The following is a 10987-nucleotide window of genomic DNA, read 5'->3' as shown; positions in this document are numbered from 1 at the left end:
GCTCTGTGAGACCTCCCGAGGCAGTGTCTGTGTCTGGGGCAGCGACGCCGACGGCGCTGGCGGCGCGAAGGGGCTCATGCTCCTGCGTCCCCCTGGCGCCAGTGAGTTGCGGGCGAGAACAGGCACAGCTGAATCTCTTTGTAGTATACGATGCTGCTTCCAGTGTTAACTGTTTAGATAGTAATTCACGCCGAGGCCAAAGCATGAATTTATTAAGTTTTGAACATGATAAACTATGAATAAGCTAAACTTTTATATATTCTTCCTTTTCTGTAATAGAAACCTTAGTAAAGCAAAAGTTTGAACACACAAATGAGTACAGGATTAGCAACCTGAGAAGGAGCTAGAATCCCAGTTTACGGTTATTTTCTACCAAAGAGACTCCGATTTCTGGTGAGTCACATGCATAAATGCAAAACAAGGGATGTGAGGAATACATTATTAACCACTAATTCATTCAGTGGGTAGACTGAGAGTACCTTCTACCTGTAAAAGCACTGAGGGATATTCAATGTTTAAGATAGTCCCTTATTTAAGATTTTATTTTATTATTTTATTTTAATTTAATTTAATTTAATTTTATTTTATTTTTTGAGACGGAGTCTTGCTCTGTCGCCGGAACTGGAGTGCAGTGGCCGGATCTCAGCTCACTGCAAGCTCCGCCTCCCGGGTTCACGCCATTCTCCTGCCTCAGCCTCCGGAGTAGCTGGGACTACAGGCGCCCGCCACCTCACCCGGCTGTTTTTTTTTTTTGTATTTTTTTAGTAGAGACGGGGTTTCACCGTGTTAGCCAGGATGGTCTCGATCTCCTGACCTCGTGATCCGCCCGTCTCGGCCTCCCAAAGTGCTGGGATTACAGCCTTGAGCCACCGCGCCCGGCCAAGAAATTTTAAACGCAGGAAAAAAGGTACACAAAGGCATTGATAAATTGTATAAATGGAATATAATGCAGGTATTAAGCAAATTGCTACTATATAATCAGGGAACAGCCCACAGAGGAAAAAAAGTTAGATCTCAGACTACACTTCAAAAGTAGGATATTCTTCAACACCTATAAAAAGAAGGTGTTCTAACACTAGAGGACGGCAAAGTCTTTCTGTAAAGAGCCAGAAAGTAAGTATCTTAGGTTTTGTGAGGCATATGGTCTCTGTGGTAACTACAGATGCTCTTTGCTTATGAAATGGCTATAGCCCAATAAACCCATCATAAATTGAAAATATCATAAGTTGAAAATGCATTTAATACACCTAACCTACCAAACATCATAGCTTTAGCCTAGCCTACCCTAAATGTGTTCAGAACACTTATATTAGCCTACAGTTGGGCAAAATCTTGTAACACGAAGATTCATGTAATTCATTGAATACTGTACTGAGAGTGAAAAACAGAATGGTTGTATGGGCACTCAAAGTAGAGTTTCTTTCTTTTTTGTTTTTAATGAGGTGAGGTCTTGCTCTGTTATCCAGGCTGGAATGCAGTGGCATGATCATAGTTCACTGGAACTTCTAACTCCTGGGCTCAAGTGATCCTCCTGACTCAGCCTCCCAAGCAGCTGGGACTGCAGGCGTCCACCCCCATGCCCAGCTAGTTAAAAAAAAGACTAGTTTAGCTGTTGATCAGGTCCAAGGATCTGATTTCAAGACCATAATCTTTTGACATTTCACTTGCCAAAGAAAACCAGTGATTTCCAAATAATTTAGAAAATTGTCTTAAACTAAGGAGTGACATGAACAAACGATCCCAAAGTTGGCTGTTTTCATCACTAATTAAAAACAAGGTTAAAATTTTATTTTATTGTTCACCTAATATAAAAGGCCTTTCAAAAGGACTGAAAGTTGCCTAGGCTAAGTGAATAAGTATATTCCCTAATTATGAATGAGTGGTAAGACTATAACTTCCTAGAAATTTCTCATTTATATAGTATTACCTTCCCCCAATCATTTCCTGGTAATCAAAAACAAAACACCCCCACAAACCACATGTATACTCAACCCATGACTATATTTAATACAGTTTGGATTGTAGAAAATACTATCTTACTGTGACATTTTGGTGAAAAATGATTGCAAATCAACATTAATCCATATTATAACAAGACAAGCCCCAAAGTAAAACTTCCATATGACAGGCATATGTGTTTATCAGTAATGAACTCATTAACTATTTCTAATAGAAGCCCTTAATCAATTTTCCTTTTAGTCAAACAATCTGTTTTGTCAATGTTTTTCTTGTAAAATCTTTTTTTACAATAGGTTTGGTATGTTTTGTATACAAATATACCTTAAAGACAATAACCAATGCTATTTTAAAAGTCATTATTTCATTTGTATAGGAAATACTACCACAGCTTTATCATCTTCTAAACTTACTGTATTTACACTATTATAATCACTCAAGTTCTAAGATAAAGGGCAAATTTATAAGTAACACCTGTAGCTATATGCAAAATGCCATTTCATTTCTCCAGGAATAATCTTCTGTAAAAGAATGTAAGAGTAGGCCGGGCGTGGTGGCTCACATCTGTCATCTCAACACTTTGGGAGGCTGAGGTGTGAGGACTGATTTTGAGGTCAGGAGTTTGAGACCCCATTGGGCAACAAGAGCTCCCATCTCTATAAAAATTTACAAATTGGCCGGGCGCGGTGGCTCAAGCCTGTAATCCCAGCACTTTGGGAGGCCGAGACGGGCGGATCACGAGGTCAGGAGATCGAGACCATCCTGGCTAACACGGTGAAACCCCGTCTCTACTAAAAATACAAAAAAAACTAGCCGGGCGAGGTGGTGGGCGCCTGTAGTCCCAGCTACTCCGGAGGCTGAGGCAGGAGAATGGCGTAAACCCGGGAGGCGGAGCTTGCAGTGAGCTGAGATCCGGCCACTGCACTCCAGTCCGGGCGACAGAGCGAGAGTCCGCCTCAAAAAAAAAAAAAAAAAAAAAATTTACAAATTAGCCAGGCGTGATGGCACTTGCCTGTAGTCCCAGCTATTTGAGAGGCTGAGGCAGTAGGATTGCTTGAGACCAGAAGCTCAAAGTTACTATGAGTTACGATCATGCCACTGAACTCCAGCCTGGGCAACAAAGAGAAAACCTTGTCTCTTTCAGAAAAGAAAGAAAGAAAAAAAAAGAGAAAGGAAAAGAAAAAGGAATAAGGAAAGGAAATAGGAAAGGAAAGGGAAGGGAGACTGTAAGAGTATAATATAATAAAATGGCTAAGAGATCAGGCAGAGTAGAAGGAACTAAAAATTAATTGACAAAAACAAAAAATAGCCCCACAGCAGTAAGGTATGCACAGTATATAAATCATTCTGTTTCAGGTATTTAGTAATCAGTGACATACTCCACTTTTGTATGTAAGTACAAGTAAAAATTTTATTTTTGTTAGTATATACATGGTACAACATATACTTTCAATGTGTAATTAGTACTTACCTATGTGGGCAGCCTTGGCAGATCTTCTGATCAGCAAAGGAACCTCCTAAGACTTTACTTAGCATAGCTGGATGTCCTAAAGCTTTTAAAGCTTCATCTAAACTATCCACCAATGAATTAAAAAATTCTAAAGCATCGTGTTGTTCACGCAGATTAACAGGCTCACCCCAAAGCCTAAGAAAGGAATGAAATAAAACATGTAACATGTGACATTCACAGAACAACATGTACAACTATATTTTTCAGGGGGGAAAAAAGCAACAGGACCACAAACAACAGTATATAAAACCAAGATTTTATTCCTCAACTACATAGAAAAAGTAAAAAAAAAAAAAAAAAGAATGTGCTTTCCCTATAGGATGTAGTGGTGTAAGAGAGTGAGCCTCATACTAAAACTAGTACCCTAGCAGCAAAGAACTGCCACGAAACCAGTGGTGTAATTGATGGATAGTACGGCTCCAAGAATGAGGTGGTGGATCTCACTCTTATGTGGATGTTACAATCACTATTTTATTTCTTTCATTTTGCTTATATTTTAGATTATAAATAGTAAAAAGATCAGATCTAGTTACTCTTCAATTTATTTTTTTCCCCAAGTGAAGAGAGAAAGCTTTAACTTGTTTTACAGTTAATCTCTTGAATAATCTAAGAAAAGACACCATCACTACATACCACAAAATGAGAACTCATACTTCTAAAACTCAGGCACTGCTGGAAACTATCAATAATACCTGATTTTGTATATATAAGTGTATTTGTTCTAAGCAAGAAATGACAAACATTTTAAAGTATGCAAGAATTGTCTTTTGATACTTTTGTAAAACCTTTTCTATATAGCAATCTCATTTCTATTATATTTTAGACAAATAAAAATTTGTATACAGTAAGTTTAACATCAAATAAATTGTTAAAAATCTGCTTGTTCCATTACAAGAAATTACACCAATCTGTTATATTTACTTTCAAACCATACTCAACTCCTCAAACTTTCAAACATGTAATCAACTAACTTCCAAAGGGAAAAGGTACCCTTTATAAAGGAGAGATCTGTTAAGGCAGCAAGAAATCAAAATTGGTATCACTTAATAATTAAGTGGTAACACATGCCTCCCAATACAGTGCAGTGAGAAACACAAAACATCAATTACGTAGTATTGCTCCCACCCCCTCAACATTTAACATGATGCTAATCATGAGGAAACAATCACACAAATCAAAAAAGACATTCTGCAAGACAACAGGCCTGGACTCTTTAAAAATTTCAGTGTGATACAAGTCACAAGTTACGGAGATTATTTTACATAAAAGGCAACTAAAGAGCAAACAGCCAAATTCTTGTGATTCCTTCATGAGTATCAGATTGGGATAGAAAGATAAGTTATAAAGACCATTTTTCGGAAATCAGAATATATACTGATGAATATTAGAGATTAAAAATCGATATTACATTACTTGGATATAACTATATTATACATAAGTAGGAAAACTGCCTTATTCTGATAAATGATTTCTTATAAGATATATGTTGAAGTATGAAGAGGTGAAGCATCATGTTTGCAACTTACTATCAACTTAAGAACAAAATAAACCAAAAACCAAGTATACATATGGCAAGATAAGCAAATATGGCAGAATGTTAACTAGTAAAACTGCATACAGCATATAACATAAAGGTGATAATTATACCTCTTCTTCACCTTTTCTGTAGGTTTGAAACTTTTGAAAATAAAAAAGTGGGGTGAGGAAGTATAGTTAACTAAACCACTTGTATCAAGAGTAGATTATGTGTCTAAAGTGTGGATAACCCAAAGTGCTAGTCTATACAAACCGAGCTCCACTAGCACAGGGAATAACTGAAAAGTCAAAAAAGCAAAGGCATTACAAGAGAAAAAATTGTAACTGAATGACAAATTAAGACAAAAGTTTAAAAAGTGTAAGCCTCAGCTGGGGCGTGGTGGCTCACGCCTGTAATCCCAGCACTTTGGGAGTCCAAGGCGGATGGATCACCTGAAGTCAGGAGTTCAAGACCAGCCTGACCAACATAGTGAAACCCCGTCTTTACTAAAAATACAAAAATTAGCTGGGCATGGTGGCAGGCACCTGTAATCCCAGCTACTTAGGAGGCCGAGACAGGAGAACTGCTTGAACCCAAGAGGCAGAGGTTACTGTGAGCCAAGATCACACCACTGCACTCTAGCCTGGGCGACAGAGTGAGACTACATCTCAAAAAATACCCAGTGTAAGCCTCTGTTTGTGTTCTTCAATTTGGAAAAGCATAAAGAGAAATGCTAAAAGCCTTAAGGCAGAGATGGAATAACCTAGGGAAAGAAGACAGAACTGAAATAGTCAGAGAGGAGGGAGAGTGGTATGCTGGGCGACAGGACTAAAAGCAAAATGAGAGATGGGAGGGAGGGTGGTCCACGCAAGACACTAGTACAGAGTAAGTAGAGGACCCAGCTAGGGGAGGAGAAGAAATTTATACTGCTTTGTCAGAAGAAGGGAAGGCGGACCAGAGTATCAGGTGACCCTTCATTCCCCACTCCTCTCAGCTGGCCGGGAAGCACCTTAAAGGGATTCCAAGGAGGATTACTTACAAAACAAAACAAAAAACAAACCTCACTGCTATAAATAATTATACCCCTTTTCATACACAGTAAGAGTTACGTGTCGTACTGTAGTTATTTCAGCACAGTGCATGACGTATTACTGACTTAAAAAAAGTCAAAGGAAACAAGATAAAAATGTAATTGAGTTTTCTAACTTAAAAAAAAAATAGTTGGTGAGGGCAATTTTTCCTTTGCAGATCTTTTCTAGCTATTAAATGAAAAAATAAAATATTGTTATTTTGTAACCCTGAAGAAATACTGTATTAAGATAATGATAATCGGCCAGGTGCAGTGGCTTATGCCTGTAATCCCAGCATTTTGGGAGGCTGAGGCGGGTGGATCACCTGACGTCAGGAATTCGAGACCAGCCTGGCCAACACGGCGAAACCCTGTCTCTACTAAAAATACAAAAAACTGGTGGGGTAGGGTGGGCCTGTCGTCCCAGCTACTTGGGAGGCTGAGGCTGAAGAATCGCTTGAACCCAGGAGGCAGAGCCGAGATCAAGCCAATGCACTTCAGCCTGGGCGGCAACAGAGCAGGACTCTTGTCTCCAAAAAAAAAAAAAAAAAAAAGCCGGGAGCAGTAGCTCACGCCTATAATCCCAGCACTTTGGGAAGCTGAGGCGGGCGGGTCACCTCAGCCTGGCCAACATGGTGAAACCCCGTTTGTACTAAAAATACAAAAATTAGCCGGGCATGGTGGCACACGCCTATAACCCTAGCTACTCAGGAGGCTGAGACAGAATTGCTTGAACCCAGGAGGCGGAGGTTACAGTGAGCTGAGATCGCGCCACTGCACTCTAGCCTGGGTGACAGAGCAAAGACTCCATCTCAGAATTAAAAAAAAAAAAAAAAAAGATAATCAATCGCTGTTAACATCATAAGAAGACAGACATTACATGTTACTCCTCATGGAGATAAACATTACCCCCGTGAAGTAGCCTTGCCTATCCATTCCACAAAAAGAAAAATAATACCTCAATCTGATCAAGCCTCTAGATCTCACAAGGTGTTTATAGAAGATGCAGGTGACCAAGAAAAACAGAAAATAATAAACGACCACAGGGGTTCCATCAACAAAATTCAGACTGTGGGGAAATTTATAGGGTCAACTATTTGTCCTCTGATTTCCCCATAATTGTAAAGGGAAAAAAAGGAAAAGATGAACAACCAAGAGTCATTATCAACCATTTGTGGTAAATGGACCTCAACTGAATCTTATTTTTAAAAAGTATCAGTAAAAACCAATTATGAGATAACTCGGTAAATTCAAACACTGACAGAGATATTTGATATTAAGCAATTTTAAAAAAACATAATGGTATCATGATCATATTTTGAGACAGACACTACAGACACATACTTAAGTATTTATAGATGGAACTAAGATTTGCTTCAAAACAATCTAGAAAGAAATAGGTAGGGGCCGGGTGCGGTGGTTCACGCCTGTAAACCTAGCACTTTGGGAGGCTGAGGTGGAAATCACCTGAGGTCAGGAGTTCGAGACCAGCCTGGGCCAACATGGTAAAACCCCGTCTCCACTAAAAATACAACAAATTAGCTAGGCGTGTTGCTGGGTGCCTGTAATCCCAGCTACTTGGGAGGCTGAGGCAGGAGAATCGCTAAAACCCGGGAGGCGGATATTGCAGTGAGCCAAGATCACACCACTGCAGTTAAGCCTGGGCAATAAGAGCAAAACTCCGTCTCAAAAAAAAAGGCTAGCCACAAGTTGACTACTACTGAAGTTGGTTGACAAGTATACAGGGGTTCATACTATTTTTTCCACTTCTGTATGTATTAGATGTTTTCCTAATAAAAAGTTAATAATATGGTTAAGAGACTAAAGGATGCTGCCCTTCCTTACTATGCCAGTTTCTACTTCTTCCTAAGGGGACCCCCCAAAAAAAAAAAAAAAACAAAAAACCCACCCAACTAAGGACAGTTTGAATATTACCAGTGCTTAAAAAAAGATGCCTTCCAACATGTCTTTTAGAGAGGTTTAATGTTAGTGTATTGAGATGCTCATTTTAAGAAGTATCTCTATTACTATCCATCCATAGTTTACCTGAACTGTTTCCAAAATCCTCTGGGCACATAGTATTGCAGTCGAGAAGCAGCTAAATGACCAAAGATGACCTGAAGGTGTCTTAGGACACCAATGTTGTACTCTTTTCTATCTTCAGTTTTACTTAATGCTGGTTTATCTTCAAATTGTTGAGGATATCCAAATACATCATCCCTGGGATCAACATTGCTCTAGAAACCAAAAATTATCACCAATGAGTTAAAGTACAGTAAAATACGTTGAGACAAATGCCAAGCAGTTAGTGAATAAATGATTTGTATTCCTATTCCGCTCATTTCCAAAGCACTTAATTTTCAATTTATAAATTTTTAGTATTTAGTGTTTATCCACACCATTTCACATATCAGTTATCATAACCAAATAACCTTGACCATGTATAGGAGAGATAGACAATACAGTGTAGTGTTAGCATAGTAATTTAGACTGAACTAGACATAAATGCAGGCTCTACCACTTATAAGCCAAGTAACTTTGAGCAAGTAAAAACTACTTAAACTTTCTAAGCTTCAAGTTTATGTGTGAATGGGGATAATATATCCTTCGTGTAGTTGTTGTATATAAAATGCTCAGATCTGTCAATAAAATATACTTATTAGTATCAGTACAGTCATTCTTTGCTTAATGACAGGGATAAATTCTGAGAAATGCATCATTAGTGATTTTGTCATGTGAACATCATAGAGTATACCTATAAAACCTAGATGGTATAGCCAATTGCTCCTAGGTTGTAAACTTGTACAGCATGTTATTGTACTACATACTGTGGACAACTGCAACCCAATGGTGAATCTGTGCATCTAAAAATAGAAAGGTACAGTAAAAATAAAATATAATCTTATTGGACTACTGTCATATATGTGGTCTGTTATTGTCTGAAACATTATTTGGTGCATGACTGCAGTACTCTTCCACAAATGGTGCTGGGTAAACTGGATAATCCACACACGAAAGAATAAAGTTGGGCCCTTCCCTTATGAAACACTACATACAAAAATTAACTCGAAATGGATCAAAATCCTAATTATAAGAGCTAAAACCACAGAATTCTTTAAAAAAAAACATAGGGCAAAAGCTTTAAGACGCTGGATTTGGCAATGATTTCTTGGATATGACATCAGAGGTACAGGCAACAAAAGAAAGTATCTGCAAATCACATATCTGACAGAGAACTCTTAAAACTCAACAACACAACTCAACTTAAAAATAGACAAAGAAGATGCACAAGTGGCCAATAATAAGCACAGCAAAAGACGCTCAAAATCATTAACCATTTGGGAAATGCAAATCAAAACCATGACAAGATGCTACCTCACATTCAATTAGGGTGTCAACTACCAGAAAGAGTGAGTATAATAAGTGTTGGAAAGGATATGGAGAAACTGGAGCCCTTGTGCAATGCTGGTAGTAATGTAAAATGGTGCAGTCACTCTAGAAAACAGTTCCTCAAAAAATTTAGCTGTATATGGTGGCTAACGCCTATAATCCCAGCACTTTGGGAGGCCAAGGTGGGCAGATCACCTGAGGTCAGGAGTTCGAAACCAGTCTGGCCAACATGGTGAAACCCCATCTCTACTAAAAATACAAAAATTAGCGGGGCATGGTGGTGCATGCCTGTAGTCCCAGCTACTCGGGAGGCTGAGGCAGGAGAATCACTTGAACCTAGGAGGCAGAGGTTGCAGTGAGCTGAGATCGCACCACTGCACTCCAGCCTGTGTGACAGAGTGAGACTCTGTCTGGAAAAAATAATAATAATAATAAAGTAAAAACAGCATCACCATATGCTCTAATACTTCCACTTCTGAGCATATAACTGGAAATACTGAAAGCAGGACCTCAAACAGATATCTGTATATTCGTGTTCACGGCAGCCTTATTCACAATAGCTCAAATAGGGAAGCAACCCAAATGTCCATTGACAAATAAATGGATAAGCAAAATGTGATATATACATATAATGGAAAATATTCCATTTTATGTATTCCATTCCATTCTAAGTATTCCATTACTTAGACTTTAAAATGAAATAAACCAGCTATGAAAAGGCAAATACTGTATGATTTCACTTATATGAGGTATGTAGAGGAGTCAAGCATAGAGACAAAAAGAATAGTAGTTGCCAGAGGCTGTGGGGAGGGAGAATGGGGAGTAGCTTAATGGCTAGTTTCAGTTTTGCAATATGAAGGGTTTTGGAGATGGGTGGTGGTGATGGTGTACAACAATGTAAATGTATTAATACCAACTGTTGCTTTAGAAATGTAGGAACTACTGGGACAGGCATGGTGGCTCACGCCCATAATCCCAGCACGTTGGGAGGCCAAGGTGGGCGGATCATGAGGACAAGAGATCGAGACCATCCTGACTAACACAGTGAAATCCCACCTCTACTAAAAATACAAAAAAATTAGCCACACGTGGTGACGGGCGCCTGTAGTCCCAGCTACTCAGGAGGCCGAGGCAGGAGAATGGCATGAACCCGGGAGGTGGAGCTTGCAGTGAGCCGAGATGGTGCTACTGCATTCCAGCCCGGGCAATGAGCGAGACTCCATCTCAACAACAACAAAAAAAGAAAAGTACAAACTATTCTAAAAATTAACTGCAGTTTAAAGTCTGGTAGGTAGTGAGCACTATACTATGTTAAGAGGTAGCAGTTCATGCTGGCTAGGAGAACTCCATCCCTACTTACTTTTTTTTTTTTGTCTGAGACAGGGTCTTGCTCTGTAACCCAGGCTGGAGTGCAGTGGCATGATCACAGCTCACTGCAGCCTCAAGCTCCCAGGCTCAAGCGATCCTCCTGCTTCAGTCTCCTGAGTACCTGGGACCACAGGTGTGTGCCTAGCCCATCCCTACTTTCAAAGATACTTTAACACGT

General features: G+C 39.2%; 1 protein-coding gene across 1 annotated transcript in view; it reads right to left on the bottom strand.

Annotated features, from left to right (window-relative positions):
• Nucleotides 1–10987, bottom strand: part of USP9X (ubiquitin specific peptidase 9, X-linked) — a 154875-nt gene that overhangs the window by 21084 nt on the left and 122804 nt on the right. The window contains exons 30-31 of the mRNA XM_011942716.1: nucleotides 8098–8288; nucleotides 3428–3601 (exon numbers count right to left, since the gene is read on the bottom strand). Coding sequence (XP_011798106.1) covers nucleotides 3428–3601; nucleotides 8098–8288 — 365 coding nt within the window. The remainder of the gene's footprint in view (nucleotides 1–3427; nucleotides 3602–8097; nucleotides 8289–10987) is intronic.

The sequence above is a fragment of the Colobus angolensis genome, unplaced genomic scaffold (assembly GCF_000951035.1).
Source record: "Colobus angolensis palliatus isolate OR3802 unplaced genomic scaffold, Cang.pa_1.0 Scaffold103, whole genome shotgun sequence".
NCBI lineage: Eukaryota > Metazoa > Chordata > Mammalia > Primates > Cercopithecidae > Colobus > Colobus angolensis.
This window is presented reverse-complemented; position numbering and strand designations above follow the sequence as displayed.